General features: G+C 39.0%; 1 protein-coding gene and 2 non-coding genes across 3 annotated transcripts in view; all 3 read right to left on the reverse strand.

Annotated features, from left to right (window-relative positions):
* LOC139731873 (vacuolar protein sorting-associated protein 33B-like) overlaps positions 1-9485 on the reverse strand; it is a 43993-nt gene extending 34508 nt beyond the window's left edge. Inside the window, exons 1-6 of the mRNA XM_071642748.1 lie at positions 9363-9485; positions 4006-4086; positions 3192-3253; positions 2724-2773; positions 1652-1719; positions 787-832 (exon numbers count right to left, since the gene is read on the reverse strand). Of these exons, the coding sequence (XP_071498849.1) occupies positions 787-832; positions 1652-1719; positions 2724-2773; positions 3192-3253; positions 4006-4086; positions 9363-9473 (418 nt within the window). The 5' untranslated portion in view covers positions 9474-9485. The remainder of the gene's footprint in view (positions 1-786; positions 833-1651; positions 1720-2723; positions 2774-3191; positions 3254-4005; positions 4087-9362) is intronic.
* Positions 9486-15530: 6045 nt separating this feature from the next.
* Trnav-aac (transfer RNA valine (anticodon AAC)) lies at positions 15531-15603 on the reverse strand. The gene has a single exon. It is a non-coding gene; the product is annotated as a tRNA-Val (tRNA).
* Positions 15604-19053: 3450 nt separating this feature from the next.
* On the reverse strand, positions 19054-19126 carry Trnav-aac (transfer RNA valine (anticodon AAC)). The gene has a single exon. It is a non-coding gene; the product is annotated as a tRNA-Val (tRNA).
* Between the last annotated feature and the right edge of the window lie 1671 nt (positions 19127-20797).

Consider the following 20797-nt stretch of genomic DNA (forward strand, 5'->3'; position numbering starts at 1 on the left):
GTTTCATGATAATACCTTGAGTTACTTTTGAGGTATGGAGGAAGAAGTGCAATTTAGCACTTGCACTTGACCTTTGACCTTTTGACCTTTGACCTTTTGACAAGAAACTTCCCACAGAATATATATTGGGTTATACATGCATACATCAAGTTAAAAAAAATCCTTCAGGCACTGCATAAATATAAGGAAAGTAGTGATATTTTGAGGCGTTGACCTTGACCTTTGACCCCTGACCTTTGAACCATGACCCCCAACTTCCCTAGATAATCACTGCCCATCGGTACATGCATATATACTAAGTTCCATGAAGATACCTTGAATTATTTGTGAGATATGGAGAAAAACATGAAATTTCAACCTTTTTTTCACAAAATAACCTGTGACCTTTGACCTTTGACCCCGTGACCCTAAAATCCAAAGAAAGTATCATCCCCCCAGGATATACCCTCATACCAAGTTTGATGCAAAACCACCTCAAGGTTCTTGAGATATCGACAAAAACAAAACGGGACGGACGTACGTACGGACGTACGTACGGACGTACGGACATACGGACGTACGGACGGACGGACGACCCGAAAACATAATGCCTCCCGCCACTTCGTTGGCGGAGGCATAAAAAAGAGAAGCCTTTATGCTTCACACGTCATGACATTCCTCCACAGACCTGTTGGGATTGTAACAAGTAGTTTTGAAGAAAGTTACCGTCAAAATACTCTGAAGGTAGCACACAATGGGACAAGAATATGTAAGTTGAATTTCATATTCCCCATACAAAACACTCACCAGCAAATACGCCCTCTTCTTCCAGAATCATATCACAGACATGTAGCTGGAAAAGAAAGGAAAACAAATTGGGGGGGGCAGACACAAACAGAATGAATCTGACTGACAATTGTCATTCATAGCAGAAAACTGAAGTTTCTCTAATCACACAATGTCCAGATATTGTGACCAGATAATCCGCTCTTACAAAGAAATTGAATCAATCATGTATTTACACATTATTTTTAAATGGCTAATAAATAATTGCACTATGGTTCTCAGATAATGTCATTCAATAAACCAGCATTAGATTTCTTGGAATGAAGTCAAATGTAAAACTGACTTGCAGTGGAAAATGACAGCACCACTGAGAAACTAGAAAAACACTCAGAGAGCACAGACCTCCTCCAAACAGCTTAATTTTCCCCTATACACACATCATCCTTATTTCCCAATGATTAAAGAAGCCTTTCTGTCCAGTCTACCTCATCAGCAGCTTGCTGCATGCTGTGCTTGAGTGTGCGCCCTGTGCGTGTATGCCCTGCGCATGTATGCACACCTCAAATATGTGATATCTGAACTCCCTAATTTGATGACCCTATGTGCTAACAATAATCTTCCAAACAAAAGAAAAAAAAATAAGTATCCTCAATCCAGACAGTTATCCAGATCATAACCCAAATTTAACAATCTGTTCCTTGTGTCACAATCAACTTTTCCTGTAGGTTTTATCAAAATCCATTCACAATTTGTTGAGTTGTTTTGCAAACAGACAGACAGAAAAACAAACAAACAAACAAACAAATAAACTAAAGCTCAACAAAAACCTAACCTCCCTGGCGGAGGTTTAAGAAGGTACAATCTGTTAATATCATTCTCCTCTCACCTTTCTTGGAACAAAGATTATAGAGTACCGTCGTTGTCTCTCATTTTGTTTGTCACTTCGAATCTGACCTGGAGACAAAAGTTACACAACACAAGATGCTTCTTAGAGCAAATAACGTTTGGGCACTCCTGATATTTTGTTACTCTCTGGTATGCACTCCACATAAAAGTTTAAAGTGTATGCTCTCTATTTCCACCTGAAAAGATATGTAGCAACAGAGAAAACCAAGTCAGACAGTCTTATTCACTTGTTTTTACTCACTACTGCAATGTTATTGCATTCATGTATAGCACTAACAAACCAATGAAACCCCTTCATGCACTTACAATACACTGAAATGTAATCTTTGTAATTTTATTTCTTGTACACACTGAAACAATAAAAGGTGACCCTTTTGTGCATATTTGATGCATTGTCTGATCTTGTTAAGGTAAGATAATACAACATTGGAACATCACCAATTTAAGCACCTAACCTTTAATAAATTGTCTTTACCATTACTCCTTTGAGTATGATAAAAACAAAAACAAAAACAAAAACAAAAACAAAAAACGAAAAAGAGATCGCATGCCATCCATGGAACCAGAAGGGCATTTTGGGGGTATAAAGCAATTAGTATCACATTGTAGAGCTTGATCTCCTCTACACTATGGTGTCAATTTGCACTTTTATTTTCGTTAAAATGTGACAATTCAAAACAACAAGGGTGTTATTTTACCTGATATTTGGAACAATACTTATAAATCTATCCATTTTTTATTAAAAAATCTTTTTATTTCATGAAAATTGATTAATTCACTTTTATTTATGCTCAAATCTTAGAACGCGATAGTGCCCTTCTAGTTTTCAGCCGACGATATTTATTTCCCTATCACATCCACCCTCTGGAAAACTGAATAGAATCTCTTCATGCTGTCTTGGAATAATAAAAACCTAGTATTTCATCCAAACTAGTGATACACTTAGATAATTGAGCCATTGGTCTCTTGCAAGTGCTTTTTTTTTTTGGGGGGGGGGAGGGGTATCGGGTTGAAAAATCCCACAAATCCGGAGCGACCACACCAAAACTTACTTGCAATGCGCTGGATCACATGAGCTGATGGTCTGACCAGATACATGCGCCTAACAGGGAGAAGAGAAGAAGTAAGGAATACTGCAAACTGCTGTAGACAAATACTGGTACTCATACACACTCAAGTTTGATTATGACTTGCAGCGAGATTACTTGTGAAATATGGATCTTGTCATCTGAATAAGAAAGAGGGCAAAACATAGAACATACAAAAAGTTTTGTTGTAAAGTCACTTGGTGGGAAAAAAGAACAAAACAAACAAAATTCTTACTGTGTTAAAAATTGAAAGTTTTCCTTCACAGCACTTTCAAACTTTTATCCAATTGAAGGAGGTTAATCTTTTTTTAGAGTACACATACCTCTCCATAGAAAATAATGCCATTATTGTCATGATAATAAGACATAATTTATTTCTGTATCATGTTTAAGATATGAATACAGTAGAACAAAACATTTAAAATATGTTACCCGTAGCCACCTCCCGCCAAAGAATCTGTGTCAAGTTTGAAGATTTTGTCAACTCCATGACTCTGGGGAAGAAAAAATATACGTGAAGATTCTAAGAATGGATAGCAGCTTCATGTAAGCGTAGAATATGACATCTGTCCACGTTCACATGGGAATTTCGTGGCAGCAGGAATAATGTGAAAATATCAATACCTGCTTGGTTATTCAGTTCACAGATGTCTACATACCGGTAAATCCAAAATGAGGAGGGCTTGTATCTAAAGTTGATATCTTTTCAGGGGGTTCCTGAGGTTGATACAGGGGGGCATTTCATGAAGGAACTTGTCAGATAAAATATCTGACAAGTCAATTATATCCGACAAGTTTTGAGAAATCCTTTAGTGTCATTGGCTGATTTCTCTGAACTTGTCGGATATGATTGACTTGTCGGACATTTTATCCGACAAGTTCCTTCATGAAATGCCCCCCAGGAAGCAATGTATAAATCACATTCCAGAATGTCACTTTGTAATTCCATGAACTTAAAGCAGTGCAGATGTATGGTGAATTGATCATATTTAGTTGAATTAATAAACTAATATTAAATTCTGTCATTTGAGTCTCACTGCACTAAAATATGTCAGAGGCCTGAAAATATTCATTGATGGGGACAAAATGTTTAAACTCTACACTGAAACTTACCCTTTAATTACACAAATACTACAGTAAAATTGTAATCGTATAACCTTTCAACCTTACCACCATGAACATATTTTTTGCAAATCATTAAACATGTCATATGTCTACACAGAGTAATAATGAGAGAACACATTACCCTTAGCAGTTGCGCCCCTGCTACACGATCCAGAGGTCTCATTAAGTCTGGCTCTATCACTAAATCTTTGCTTCCGGGCATCTGGAATGAAAACAAATACACAAATTCATAAATAGCATCAATACATACATTGAAGAAACAATCAAAAGGCAAATGAGCTCATTTTTCTACAAGAACCAACCAATTGCAAGTCACTGCAGTTTTGTCAAGATGTCAAAACAAGGTTTACTTTTGATATTGATTGTACACGGTTTGTAATTACCTGAGCCTGACTTGAGCTGTTTACTTCAGGAACAATGAAATATAAAAATAAACTTGTTGACATCTTGCTAGAAAAAGCAGGCTCGAGCACATAGGCAGTGAGTGTCAAACCACTTTTTAAAGTGGGTCTGCATCTAGCTTAAAACTAGGTACTCCCACAAAGACTAGATAAGATAGTCTATACTTAATAGTCAGACTGCTTGTGGACCCCAAGTGCCACTGAGTCATTCAAGAAATATCAAGTGATATCTATATGGCTAATCTGACCGAGGTGCCTCTTTGAATATGACATTTGGCATCTCACTGTGATAGTTGGAGGTTTTAGTTTTAGTATGAAGTGGAGCTACATACATAAGCATGTTAATGAACGTGACCAATTCCAATAGTGTTACAAGACAGCAAGTCATCAGCTTGAAATTTCCTTAATATTACTATCAGCATTGTTAGATTTCTAAATGTACTCTCCCTCCAACTGACAACTGAGATGTGACTTTTTCATTTTATATTTTTGAATGTTCACTAAAATCTAAACAAGAAAGCTAAATTATAATGTCTAGGATAAACATGGCCTAATGTTATTTACTTCTAGAATAGTTTGAGTAAATTTTAATGCCATTACACTTTTATCCCATATGTCATGTTTGACCAATGGGATTACTTGCATTTGGAACACCCGACCGAGAGATGTTTTTCTCTCAACATGCCGTGGTACTAGCATATATATACATGTATGTGATGTACTTTTTATCATACTCGCGATTGCAATCGGTAAAGGTATCGCTTGCATCTATTGGCCATAGCCAAGGTCTGTAGATCCACTGATGCACACATCCGTGCGCACTGCACAATTATCGGTACATCAGTAGGCATAATGCTTGTTCGTCATAAATAGATAACATTAATTAATCTTGCTCATTCAACTGCTGTGGACTGCAGTTGTATCACCAGTGTTGTAATATTCAGCACAATTACATGGCCGTTGCCACATTTTCAAAAGTGGGGGCCCACTTCACACTTGATGAGCCACTTCCGACTTTAATCAGCTAAAAAGTAAAAAAAAAAATGTAAAAAAATAAAAAAAGGGCCTCCAGCCCAACTTCTGGTGCCACTTCCTGGTTAATTCAGCTGACAAGCCAAAAACAAAACAAAAACAAAAAAAAGGCCTTACCACCCTCATGGTTTCTAGTTTTGTTTTGTTTTTCTAGTGCCACTCTCACACTTCTGGGGTGAAAAAAGTGGGGAGGGGGGAGGCCCAAAGTGATGACACCTTATGTATTCCTATGCTTGGTGCCAAAAAGTGGGGGCCCTACCCCAAACCCCCCCCCCCCCCTTCCACCTGTTCTGAATTAAAAAAACAAAAATCTGCATGGTTCATTGAAGACATTTTTATCAAATCTCGAGTTTGTTTAAGCGATGTGGGATATAATCATCTCCTAATAATACCTCAGGCAATGGATACAATATAACATTGCCTTGGTGATCCTTGAGGTGTCTATCAGCCCTTACTGTTGGCTCAGCCTGATAGACACCTTGCGGATCACCTCGCACCTCAACGATTGTACCATTGTCCTCGCAGTCAATAATTATTGGGCAATTGTGCACTTTACGGCCCTATATTATCGGTGCGAGATTTTACCCTAATCGAGCAGTGCGTGCGAATTTGAGTACCTATCATGCACCGCGGGTCGACAGCGTGTCTTCCGGCACTGTACTGTGTACATGTGTGTGAGATTTCACAATGGGATGCAGTGTGTGTGAATGTGTACAGTGTCAACGTGCGTTGGCCTAATGAAAGCTTGTACGGTACGCCACATGGTTGCTCTTACGCCCTTCCCTGTGCGGCGCGGTGTGATCGAGCGCCAGCAGACAGGGACAACGGAACGGAACGAGTGGTAAACTTCCTAGCTTCAATCATGATTTTAATGAATGAATTTTGCGTTGTATCTTGGGTAAGGAATCACTAATTAACCTATTGCATAGGACATATTTCCACTCGCTACCTTGGCGAAATTATTTTGTGAAACAGTGATAGGCAATTGTGCACTTTACGGCCCTATATTATCGGTACCACATTCGCCGTATGCCAAGGTATTATCCCATGAACCATCATGCACTGAGCTGCTGGCGAGCTTCTCTTGCTGTATGGAACACCGTTTGACAAGTGATAAGGTCACTAAACACCCGCCTCACTCACTGCGCTTCTGCGGAGCTAGCAGACACATCGTACACTGTGTGATCGATTTCGCGTGCCGATCAGACCCCATCACAAATCGCGCAAACCAACCACGCGGGCGAGGCTTGTGTGTGTGTGTCCATGTAGTGGCTGCCCGTAAATTGGTAGCTAGAGTCTCTAGAACCTATACACACTTCACACGGCGTCCGGTCGGGCTCGTTAAACGGTAACTGTGTAGAGACGAAATAAATACTAACAGACTGACAAATCGGGATAAGATTTAGTTTTTTAGGTTTTTTTAATCATCACTGTTTCACGAAATAATTTCGCCAAGGCAGCCAGTGGAAATATGTAATCTGCAATAGGTTAATTAGTGATTCCTTACCCAAGATACAATGCAAAATTCATTCATTAAAATCATGATTGAAGCTAAGTAGTTTACCACTCGTTCCGTTCCGTTGTCCCTGTCTGCTGGCGCTCGATCACACCGCGCCGCACAGGGAAGGGCGTAAGAGCAACCATGTGACGTACCGTACGAGCTTTCATTACGCCAACGCACGTTGACACTGTACACATTCACACACACTGCATCCCATTGTGAAATCTCACACACATGTACACAGTACAGTGCCGGAAGACACGCTGTCGACCCGCGGTGCATGATAGGTACTCAAATTCGCACGCACTGCTCGATTAGGGTAAAATCTCGCACCGATAATATAGGGCCGTAAAGTGCACAATTGCCAATTATTGCATAATACTAGTCAAGTATGTAGTAATAGTATTTTAATACAGTTGACTGCAAAACACATACCGGTACCCACATAGGCCACAAATACACACAAATCCCCCCTTTTTTTTAATGATTTTCTATAGACGTTTAGTCCAGATCAATACTGTCTAGATCTAGACTCTACTTAATTTTATTCTAGTTTAGTGATTTGGTGCTACTACTCGGCCTCAGATTAAAGTGCCTGTCATCAATCCCGAAACTCGAGAGGCTAGATCATATTAAAGATACACTACTAACTCCGGCATGGGGCGCTGTAACCAGTTATCAACGTGTCGGGGTCACGGGGGGGGGTGTTTCACAAAGAATTTAAGTCAAACTTAAAATTTACGATTGACTAAAAATTATGGTATGCTGTGTGCTGCCTGTGTGTATCTTAAATGTTGCTCAACTTTTTATTCTAATGAAAATGAAGATTTTGGAGACTTTTTTCATGTAGCCATTGATAATACAAGATAAAATAAATAACAATGGAATTATAGTTCTATTCTGTAAACATTAAAGATATTATAATTTGGGCATACTCGTGAAATAGGCCCCACCACTGCGTGTCCGTACAAATACTACGGCGGCTCGCCTGTTTATACTCGTGAATTCAGCCCCACCGTGTGGCGTTCATCGGTAGATAAGTACGGCGGTGGGGCTTTCTTCCACAGTATAATACTCGTGAATGCGGCCCCACCAAACGGCGTTTACGCGAGATGCATACGGCGGTGGGGCCGATTTCCACAGCATAGCATCTTTCGTCCTCCCTTTCTCCCGTTTTTTTCTTTGGTCTTCTACTTTTTGTTCTCGGAAGGACTCCCTAATGTCCCTTGACTAATTTAATGGCCAATTTAACCATAAATACAACCCTACCTAACCCTAAACCCTAACCTAACCTTGCTTGCTAACGCACGGGTGCACGCGCACTGCGGTGGGGCCTATTTCACGATTTTGCCATAATTTGAAGTGAGTGAATAGGCTAACGTTAATGAAACTGAACAGGGAAACCAGTGGTGGTGCTGGTGCCAGTGCAGTGGTGGCATACCATAATTTTTACTAGGTCTAGACTAACTGCGACCAGCCCCAACACGCAGTGTTGGGGCTGCGCATTGTAGCAGACATGATCATGACAGGCGAAGTATAGCGCCTAAAAATCAATATGAAATAGCAAAAATTCTGCAATATGAAGACTTACAGGTGAAGATGTAATGTTGAAGACTGACTGCGTTCAACTTTTGGTTCTGGCAATAGTCCCTTTCTGCTCGGTTTGATGAGTTAAATGCGACTCGGTCGAGAGGAACTCGGGAGAACTACATCTTATACAGTCAATGGATTTGAGATTTGTGCGCATGCGCTGGCCGTCAAGTCGTGTAGCTTTGTGGCAAGGCCTTATCATACTGTTGGCAAACCCTCTCGCTGTATATTGCGTTGCTTTCTGGGTGGGTACGCGCGCGCAGGCCTTGTCAGAAGGCTAAACGCATTGCGACTCCGCCAGCACATGAATATTTACGTGCGCAGTGTACTGCATACTGATTTCGAAAATGGTGAATGGGATGGGGAGCTAGGACTACGGACCCGTATATGGCCGTGAAAAAAACGTTTTTTCAAGATCATTGGACCAGTGTGAACAAGAACAAGGTGAACGAAGGGTATTAATTAGATAAGAATCTTATGTATACTATAAAAGTACGTTTTTTCCTCGTGATATTCGAAACTTACGGAGGTGCGAAAATCTGTGACAGACTGTGTATGTTTTTCAAGCTTACCGATATAGCACTCTATTGACTCAGGACGCTCCCACAGTGTGTAACTGTATACGGAGCGTCCCGGGGTTAGGTCTAGACCTAGTCAATCTTAAATTAAGTTCAACTTCGTGAAACACCCCATGGTGCGGTTAACGATACACCATCCCGCCACTGACTGCATTCTCCCTGTTTATTTTACTAGCCACTAACGTTCGTTACACGTTCAATTTTACTACGCTTTTACTTAATACGCATTCATTACCTTCACCGTCAAAAGCTACAAAATTACATTCTAACGGTCCCATTCGTTACAATTCGTGTAATGCTAATTCTGTTTTCTTCGTAACTGGTTTGGATTTCCTGCTACATTTTCAATTACTACTTGATATCACATCATACTAACAGATTCCAGTAGATGGACCAGATGTTCCCTTGCGAGCATCTTTAAAATTGAGAAATCAGGCATTCTGCTGGCAGAAGGCGTGGCCCCGTTACTTGCGCTCGATGATGCCATTTTCTTCGATTCCAAGAGCAGAGTGCAATGCATCAGTGGGCGGGGGCGGCGCGGCGGCGCTATGGCGCTACATGATGCCCACTTGCACGGATGCCTTGGTTTAAATCCATGTGGCGGATCTTGGGGGGGGGGGGGGGTGGATTAGGGGGTTTAAGGGCTCGACCTCCTTTCCCCTTGTTTTGGGGCTTAGGGGGATCCCCCCCCCCCCCCCGTGTTTCTTTGTTTTTTGTTTTGTTTTGCTTTGTTTGTTTGTTTGTTTGGTTTGTTGGTTGGTTGATTGATTGGTTGGTTGTTTTTAATTGTTAATTTTTTTTTTTTGCTTGATTGTCAGAGGATCTGGGAAGAAAAATGTCTGCAAAAAATGTGAGGACTTTTTTTTCTTTCTTTTTTGCCTGTCATTCGACCCATACATTACGAGGTAAATATTGAGTTACATGTTTGTAACTTTGAATTCGTTCCTAACTTTACTGTTCTAAACACAATTTAGAAGGTGCCTATTTCATGCGAAATTTGTGTTGAAATTCAGCTTGTAACAGGGCCGGTGGAGCGTTTTCAAAAGTGTGTGTGTGGGGGGGGGGGGGGGGGGGTGGGGGGGCACTTCCGGGTTTCATGAGAAAAAAAAAAGAGGTCCTCAGCTCATCTCTCCCCTTCCACTTCCGGGTTTCTTCAGCTGACAAGCAAAAAAAAAAAAGGTCTTCAGCTCATCTTTCTCCTTCCAATTTCGAGTTTCTTCACCTGACAAGCAAAAAAGAACAAAAAAGAACAAAATGAGGTTATTATTTTGTGATATCTCGCCCCCTGGGTTTCAAATGTGTATGATATTATTATATGGTGTGACGATTATTCATGTAATCCCAGGCTTACTGAAACGGTGCTTGCCAGCAAAACCTCTTAGGCCATGGGGTGAGCTGGTTTTTTCGCTTGTTTCGTTCCGACAACTGCGGCACTAAAATTTCTCCACAGCTACGGGTAAACAAATAACCAAAAAGGCTACAGGAAAAAGTTCGACACAAACCCTCCTGCAGTATTTTGGTAATTTAGGGGGAAACAGTGAACTTTTTTGTCACTGAGGAGCTGAATATGTACACTTTGCCGTGTACGATATTCATTCGCGAACGATCATGTGATGTATGTTATCCAATCCGAATCGAGAATTATTGTTTACGAGTCAAAATGGCCGCCCCCTGTGAGCCTGTCGACGCGTCTACGTCGACGCGTCTACGTCGTCTGCTCAGCCGAAACTTATTATGCGTTATTATGCATGTAACATCGATGAAGTTTGAAAATTTCACGGCTATGACAAACCGAAGATAGACGAATCCTATTTTGTGTGCCAAAGAGTGGATCAAATTGAGTGGGGGAGACCGTGAAATCGCAGACCAGAACGAAGTGATTCAGCTGCTCAGGGGGACTGACTGCAACCTACGTAGTAGGATAATTTGCAGGTTAGTTTACGTGCGTACAGTCGAGTCGTAGCAGTCGACACTGCAGTGCAGTCTCACTCATAATGTTAATGACCATGATGACTACAAGTACAATTGTACAACGTTTAATAGCTATGTTATGAACGTTGCTTGTGTAAATCTTCATGTTATAATGGGCGCTAATGCAGTAGCTTAGCCGTTAGCGTGTCTGTTACTTAGATAAATTATCTTGAATTTCACCTTGGCATGGCATAGCGCCGTTATAATGTCGCCTAGATGTAATTTTACATGTTGTTCTATGTAACACTAACAGTTACAGCCCAGGTTAGGTTGATGTAGCTGATCGGTGATATTGTTTTGTAAAAGTCTTGACACACAGGACTGGATTGAAAAAGGTCTAAACTGCATGTAAATTTATATTTTCATAATCATGGCCATGGAGTATTAATATTAAAAATCCATCCTGTTTCTCTCACCCCGAAATTGGCGAATCCTCCCTCAAAACACACATTTAGCATCTCATTAAATTAACTTATTAATATTTGATATAAATAGATCTAAAAGACCAACAATGACAATAACATAATTGCAACAATTAAACTGCCTAAAACATATGATTACCATATGTTGTGCCAAACTATAAAGCAGTGGGTGGTGGTGATAGTGAAAGGCCAAGGATTACTAGTATTAATGATGATAAGGCAGTTGTATTCATAATTATGATAATTGATATTGCATGTGATCAGGTGCTGAAAGCTGTAGATGTAATTTAAAATCAGTAATTGCACTGCAAGTACAAGTTGAAGTAGTTGATGACAATGATCATGAGGTGTTAATGATTACCTGGCATAGTACTAGGGCCTGTGTATTGGTAATTACAAGATTCAAATATTGGCAGTCAATAGTCTACCGTACATTTAATGATATATTGAGTGTAATGTTCAACCCCTCCCTCTAGCATTTAGCCTTTTTTCCCCCTAACAAAATCCAACGGCTAATCATTGCTGTTCATTTCTCCATTGTATTAAATAGGATTCCATGAAACGTGCTACAAGAGGATTATAGATAGCAAACGCCTGAATCTCGCTAGGAAACGAAAGCTGAAGGAGGAGCCTGGTCCGTCAGCAGGAGCATCTGTTTCCTCCCCTAAGACGCTCACATCAAGATCAAGATTTTCTTCTGGAAGCTCTTCAGGTTCTGCTGTGTTGACTGTGAAATGCATCATTTGCAACAGAGTCAACCTGCTCATTACTTGCCAAGGGAAATAGGTTAATAAGATTGATATTGAAGCATGAAAACATTGTCATGTTACTATAAGTTGTCCTTGATAAAATGGAGCAATATATAGGCCTATGCACCACTGAAACATTCACACACATACACAAAGAACTTCAGTGCAAAGTTCAGAAACAACAGAATGTACTGTATATGCACCAATGCTTTGGTCAATGTGATTGATATTCAAGAATTGACATCTTACCAAAGTTGTGCATGATAAAATGTCTTTGTAATACAGATTGCTTCCTGTATTTTGAATGCCAATGTTTATGCAACATGTTTTGACTCCTTGCCTCAGTATGTGATTGTTCGCCCTTTAGCAAACATTTCTGCCCACTATTATGATTTGATTAGGGTTGAATCATTCTAAGAACAAAGATGTTTTCCTAAGTGTGTTTTTTTTTCATAAAACTGAATGACTACGATTAAAATTTGTTTCTCCCACTCTGGGGAAAAAATATGTAACTATTATTAATACTGAAACAGAATGTTCATGTAGAAAGGTCAGTACAATGTAGGTGTGAGTACAAAATCAGTTTGCTAAAACTAATACACACCAGCCAAATGAAAATTGTGCATAAGTTGAGTCAGGTTTGCACAGATCCTCTGATATTGGATGTTAATTGCAATGTTATCATAATTTTTAATGCCAAACCTGTTTTATTCTCTCCAAGATTTTCAGGTACACATTGCCTCCAATGCAGAATCCAACAGTTTTCACTCATGAATGGGTAAACTATAATTTTGCCTTTATTTTATATATTGGCATTTTTCAAAACTTTTACACCCTTTCAAGGATATTTGGACCATGGAATGTTCCAGGAAATTTATTAAAACTAGAAAATTTGACTGATTATCATTTTGAGCTATCTGACATGAAAGGAGGTAGTGTCCCACCATGTTGTAACCTAATGATAGCAATGAAAACTTCAGGAAATTTTATGAAGATTAAATTTTCTAGTGCTAAAGTAATGTATAATATTTCATGAACAACGTGATTGCTATGTGATCTAAGTATATTAAAGCTTCTTAAGAAGAAGAAGAAGAAGAAGAAAAGAAAAACATGTTTACTGATAAACAATATGATCTGTTTAATAGTAATGTCTCATGTGTGTAAATGAGTTTGTATGTATGCGTGTGAGTGTATATAATATGTCAGCGTTTTTATGCACCTGTGTATGTGTAATGCACTGATCAGTACATGTATTATGTCATTGTGTGTGTTCATGTTTATGATAATCTTTTTTATGATGCTGATGTGATAAATGGCCAAGGCATGTAGAATAATATTTTAATACACTTGGGTATATTGAATCTTCATAACTATGTGTGTGCGTATGTGTGTGTGCATGTGAGGGTGTGTGTGTGTGTGTGTACAATAAGATTCTCCCACATGCACGCGGACACACACACAAACAAACACACTGATTTTTTTTCTTTTTTTTTTGCCTTGAATGATTAGTCATTTCATTAATAACATGTCTTTGAACAGAATATAAGGCATTTGCCTTGACCAGCTGACGGTCAGTCAGTGCTCTCTCTCATATGGTCTTGAACCACTTTGCTCTTGTCCTCCTTTGCATAGCCAGCATCAGGAAAAGCTGAAACATGAGATATAATGCAACTATTAAACCAAAACTTCACTTTTTTTTTCTAGGTATATGGCTAAAAGCAGTGCTTTACAAATGTGTATATGCATTTCAGCTTAGAAATACTATGGGAACTATACTGCGGCTAGCAGCCCCATACGCATAACTGCGGCTAGCAGCCCCATACGCATAACTGCGGCCAGCAGCCCCATACGCATAGCGTCATGGGGCTGTGAACTGTAGCATACAGGATCATGACGGATATTTTATCGCGGACAAATATCAACTTAAAATCGGGAAAAATTTTCAATTTGAAGACTTATTAATAAATTTGAAGTATTGATAACAGAGTTTGTGCAAGGTTTGCTTCTGCAAATAGTTCCTTTCTGTTCAAATTGATGACTAAATGTGACTCGGTCGAGAGGAAACTGGGAGAGCTACACTGAATTGACGGCCAGCGCATGCACACACAGACATCTCATATCCAGTCAACGGATACGAAATTTGTGCGCAGTGATGTGTGCGCCTGCGCTGACCGTCAATTCAGCGGAGCTCTCCCAGATTCCTCTCGACCTAGTCATATTAAGTCATCAAATCGAACAGAAAATGACTATATGTAGAACCAAACCTTGCACGAACCCTGTTGTCAATACTTCAACCTTACTTGTAAGTCTTCAAATTGAAGAATTTTTGTTCGATTCAAGGTTGACATTTGTCCGCGATACTTCCCTGTCATGATCCTAAATGCTACAATCCGCAGCCCCATTACGATATGTGTATTGGGCTGCTGGTCGCAGTTTATAAAATATGGATTTTCGCAAAAACTGCAGGATATTTCGAGGAGAACTTTTTACAGTATATTTAGGATGTACAAAACATCACATTTCCGCATTCAGAAAGTAGTGCCAGTGTTGCTGGAACGAAACCCATTTTCTAAGCCTCTTTTTCAGCTTCACCCCATGGCCTATCTGAGAGAAACAAAGTGTTCATTTACAGCCTTCATTCAGGTAGGCATATTTGGCAATTACAGAGACAAAGTTTGATACTGCATCCAAATCCAAACCAATGAAATGGATGCTCCCAAGTTTTAATTGACGGGTCTTTCTGGCCCGCTGGCCTGAACAAGTTTTTTTTTTTTTTTTTTGTATGAACATGAACATAAATTCAATTACTGTATAAGATTTGTGCTGGACAAGCTTAGACCCTATATTCGTTATGTAGTTTTGAAAACGAGTGAAGCATTCAACCAACTAAAAAGAGGGGGCAATATGGGAACTATTCACATTATGAATTCATTACAGTCTGACCTATTGCACGCCAGCATCACCACATGCACTGACATGTCTTTTTCTTGAATAATAGCGACCCCGTCTGGGTGATACCTGCTTCATTTAGTGAAATGATAAACCACACCGACAAGGTGGTTGATGGACAAGGTGTAATTATTGTACAGCAAATTATTTGACAGCATGCAGGTGTGATGTAGGAATATAGGATACTTAGCTTATCTCATAGTTTGATAGCCTCAAAAATGTATTTGTTTGGGATATGCGTAATTGACAATTCAATTCAGTTCTATTCAAATCAATTCAAATAAAATTTTCTTTCCAGTATCAAATTCTTAAAAATAAAATTACCACAAAAAAAAGAAACAAAGAAATAAGGACATGTAATCGCCTGAATGTGAATGGAGAGCAGTTATTACATTTCTAGCCAATTCCACATGCTGGGATTCTGTTGGTTTGCACCATCAGTAAAAAAAGGCTTGTTTCCGCCCGGGATCGAACCGGGGACCTTGAGTGTGTTAGACTCACGTGATAACCACTACACTACGGAAACGAAGATGCTACATTACGAGCTGTATAGGCTGTTAACAGGTGAACCTTTAAATTGGAGCCCTCTACGAGTGCAAATGACTGGCACAGATGCATCATAAAAAACATATAAAAACAAAAACAAAATCTTTCAGTTAGATAAAGAAAATTGAAGAAAAAAAAAGAATATCACGCACAAGCCATACAAAATATAGGCCTATAATACAGCTGCACTGAGTACGGACGAACATAAATCACTATAGGCCCTACTTTTACATGTAAGAGAAAAAGAGGGAAGGGTTTTAAACACGCAAAAAAAAACAATGACATGTAGGCCATTTGCGTAATTTCACGAAATTTGCATAAATTGAATATATTGAATATACACCATTTACACAAATCCGATCATTGAAGACATGATATGTACCAAAATTATGAAATGGCACTCGAACATTCATGAAACATTTCGATTCTATGGTCATTGTGAGTCTACAATCTACCATCCGGAAAGACGCTTCGTTTGCTGCTTTGTCAGTTTGATATTTTAGTAATCACCCCCTTTAATATTTGACTGCAGAGTACACTTGAGTCTTCAACCTTTGAACACGGATTATTCAAGGGAATAATCACAAAAGTAGATAATGCATACATTGGGCACTATAGTCTCTTTCCAGCCCTCTCCCGGGCGTAATTTTACTTCTCATGGAAGACGTTTGGATCATCAAATTCTGGACGTATATATCTGAAATGTTCAGGTATATTTTACATGGGAAATAGAGGCTAAAACTATTACCTACCAATGAAATGATTTTAAACATGGCAATCAATATGAGCTGTTACCAGCATGTCACCATTATTGATTTGATTTGATTTGATTTATTCTCTTTATGCCATTTTTTCAAGTACATCAATTTTCTGCAATTTCATTAACATTAGTACAAAATAACAGTAGTATGAATACTTTCAACAATTATCATCATTTTCATCAATTATACAATACATCTGTAATATAATTACATGAATTAGGCTACATCTTAATTTGCATACAGAATGATTGCCAAGAATAAGCAAAGAGCTTGACCCTTTGGCAACCGATAACCAATAACGAATAACATTAGGCCTTTATACAATGAAGAAAAACAAAAGGGTCCAACATGATGCTCGTGAAATAAGGGTTAGAGAGAGAGAGAGAGAGAGAGAGAGAGAGAGATGGAGGGGGGGGGGGGGAGGGAGAGAGAAGAAGGGAAGTGGAGGAGATGATAAAAACCTCCCGATACTAGTCTTGCCAGATCAACCTGACATACTTTTATACCTAGACACATACATACATGCACATAATTATATCACAGTGATGTATTCAGATAAGTGTTGCTTTTGTCATGGAAAAGTTACATTGAAATCACATTAAATGAGAGAGAGAGAGAGAGAGAGAGAAGAGAAAGAAAACAAAAACAATCATCTACGAAGCATAACATTCTACTTGCCCTTTCAGGGCATGACGTTACTGAGAACCATGATTTTGCCCGACATAACATGAACAATGAACAACAGAGAATCATTATCATCATGACAAAAATACGAGGATCAGATTTCCACTCAAAAACATTTTGCTACGTTGAAGGATTTATTTCATGATTTTTTTTTATTTCAAACCTTTTCTGGTAAAATGTACTTTACTATACACTTAACTTTTGTTTAAAACGTCCCATCTTTCACTGTGCTTCCTTAAAGCATTCTGGGGTTATTACTTTTTTTCGAATATAAAAAAAAAAATTGTGGATCAGATAGTTTCACTTCAATTCCAAAAATGAAAACGCTTCATGGTGAGGGAGGGGTATCCTCTCCCACCCCACCCCTTCCATCTCAATAGACTATAGCATTAGTATAGGCCTACCTGGCGTACGCGCATGTTATAGGTGAGAGATGCCGCGATTTAGCGATTCACAATTCCCTTATTTTTTTTCTTACTTCTTAGATATTTTCTTCTTACTCTTTATATAGAAAACAATCCTAATGACTCACCAAAAGTGTGCACCAGATCGCTTAATTTCAGTTCTAAAAATGTAGAATTTCCCGTGCTTCGTGCGAGAGGAGAAATAACCCACACCTTCCCCTTGCTCTGTCCCCCTCCATAGACTTACAATTGCACTTACACTTACAATATTTTCCAAATAGCACCTTATATCCCACGAACAAACAAACAAACAAACAAAGAATTGCATCAGATCGTTTTATGTCAAATTTAAAAAAAGCGAAAGCTCTGTCTTGTGGGAAGGGGTATCCCAGTGCACTTTTACGCACTCCGCACCACTCACCCGACCGCCCCCATCTCAGAATACACAACTGTGACGCACATTTTGCATGGAACAAGAAGAAATAAATCGAGACTATTTTAGCCATTTGCATTTCCCTGACTATTTATTTTTCTTACTTTTTAGATGGAAGAAATTCCAAATATTTCACAAAATGTGTGCACCAGATCGCTGAATTTCAGGGGTGAAAATGCAAAATATCCGGGGGGGGGGGATATCACTCTACCCTCCCCCTCCCAAAAAAAAAAAAAAGAAAATGAAAACTGATTGACGCCTCATCCATAGATTCATTTTAGTACAGTGATGCAATCGTGCTGGAGCATTAGCGTCCATGTCAATTCTAAAAACGCAATATATCCTCCATGTGAAAGCGGGTTAATAAAGTCTCCCTCGTGTGGGAGGGGATATATCCCTTGAGATACCCCTTCTTCCCACACCCTCCCCCTTCCCAGCTCGGTTGCTGCACTCATCAGTCGCTTAAGTGTTTGAGTTTTTTCTCTCCAAATTTGATAATACATCTTGTTGTAAAATGCGACGACCAGGGTTGAGATTAAATTTACTTTGCGATGATGCTGACTCGGTGGCGATGTACCGCGATTCAAGTCTGAAAGCCGACACATGCTAGCCGGTGTCTTAAAATTTCACCACATATTCGTAATGGATGACATATAGCCAAAATTAAGGCAAGGAAGACAAACCCATCTCCTCTGAAGGCTAAAACGGTGACTGACTGGAAAAAACAAACAAACAAACAAACAAACAATTTCAAACTTCGCATTTGCTCCACCAAAACAGAACAACTTATTGGCCAATCAAATTTTCTCTTTAAGACCCAATCAAAGTTCGGGTCAAACTGACCAGATAAGATTGAAAATGTCAGAGCAAGACATAATGTATTTTGCCAAAAGTTTCATATTACCAGAATTCAACGAACCAATTATTTATCTCACTTCAATTCAAGTAAACTCAAGTCATTTCAAATCAAATTTTATTTCCAATCTCATCTTTTTTTTCTCGATACAATTAGAAAAAAAAACCAAACAAACCAAACAAACAATGTACTGCAATCGTCGGAATGTAAAGGGATTACGATAATAATTACATTTCACTCCACATCCTGGGACGATGTTGACCTGCATTTTCAGAAAAAGAAAAAAAAACCTTGTTTCCGCCCGGGATCGAACCGGGGACCTTGAGTGTGTTAGACTCACGTGATAACCACTACACTACGGAAACGAAGATGACATAACTGTGAGGTGCATCTCCATCAATCGTAGGCTTTCACGTCTATAGGTAAAGTATCTGAAGTGGAGCCCTCTACGAGTGTAAATGACTGGTTGGTATATCATTACGGGGGGAAAAAAATCACCAAACAGAACAAAACAGCAGCAGCAACAACAACAACAACAACAACAACAACAAAAACAACAGCAATAAATGTTTTGTATAAAGAAAATTGAAAAAAAAAATGAATAACATGCATGCACGAGCCATTACAGCTGAGGGGTCTGGTACACACAAAATAATTAAAAAGAAACAATGCTATATACATTTTATTTCATGAAATTATGCAAATTGAATACCTACAATTCACACAAATTTGATAATCATATACATGTACCAAAATTACGAAATGTCACTGGAACACTCATGAATCATACCAAGTAATTTTTGTGTGTATTTGACATAGTTATACGTGATAACCACTACCATCACGTTTCAGTCATTAATATCATTAAAGGGAATAATCACGAAGTAGATAATGCATATACATTGGGCACTAGTCTTTTTTTTTCAGCCCTGTCCCGACGTAATTTTACTTCTCATGAAGAAGTTCGGATCATCGAATTCTCCACCTAAATCTGAAATGATTAGGTATACATTGCACACGGGAGACAGAGGCTAGAACAGTTACCTGCCATTGACATTATAGTTATAGATGGCACTCAACATGAACTGTTATGTCACTATTTGTTACACAATGTAAGGGTCAGATTTCCACTCCAAGCATTTTGCTGCTTCGAGCTATCGAATGATTTTCATTTATAGTTTCCACACAAATTACAAGTTGTTTACAACAGTATACGATCTTGTATTTTCTTTTTTGATTAATAGTTAATAATCTTTATATGAAGGGGTTGATGAATTTAGACATTAGCCGATAAAACTGCTGATAATCAAAGAAAATGATAAGAAAATGAGATATATCTTTAATCAATTTTATCTTTGCTACGTGTTGGGCTATTACCGCAAAGGTTTGATTTTGTTCTTTTTTATTATAGAGCAGGACTGAAAATAGCGCCTTTTCGGGATCAAATCAGAACCCATTCACAGAGAAGTTGGTGTACATTTTGTGTTTGTTTGTTTCTTTCTTCATTTCTTTGTTTCTTTCTTTGATTCTTTTTTTTTTTCATAACCACCAGTCTGCGCATTACGACTGGCTGTGCAGGAGTCAGTTAGCAAAATGCCGCCCCATGTTCATGATGATTTTCGTTTATTTACTTTTTTTCTGCGGTCTGTTACAAGTGTCGTGTTACAAGTGTTTGTTACAAGTGTCCGACACTTTGTTTCATTATTTGGACATTTTTCGTTGAATGAGTGTCTCGCCTTCTAGTCCCGCATTGCGCTTTATTTTAACACGCGTGTTCTAACAAGTCTTTTTTTTTTTTTTTTTTTGGCGTCTTGCGCTGAACGAAGTCCAAAAGGCAAGTGTTGAAAATGACGCCTTCTCGCCTTCTCGTCCCTGAAGACACCCAGGCGAGTTCTGAGCCCGAGTTCTCGCCCTTTTGTCCTCTGAACAAGGGTCCTTATGTTGGAATGAGTTTCCGAAGTTGCCTCCTCCCTGGAGCGCAAGGATAGACAGAAAAATCCGTCTGTCCGGAGGAGTCTTTTATTTATTTATTCATT

The sequence above is a fragment of the Diadema antillarum genome, unplaced genomic scaffold, assembly GCF_040938485.1.
Source record: "Diadema antillarum isolate AM-2024a unplaced genomic scaffold, OU_Dant_1.0 seq00000386_RagTag, whole genome shotgun sequence".
NCBI lineage: Eukaryota > Metazoa > Echinodermata > Echinoidea > Diadematoida > Diadematidae > Diadema > Diadema antillarum.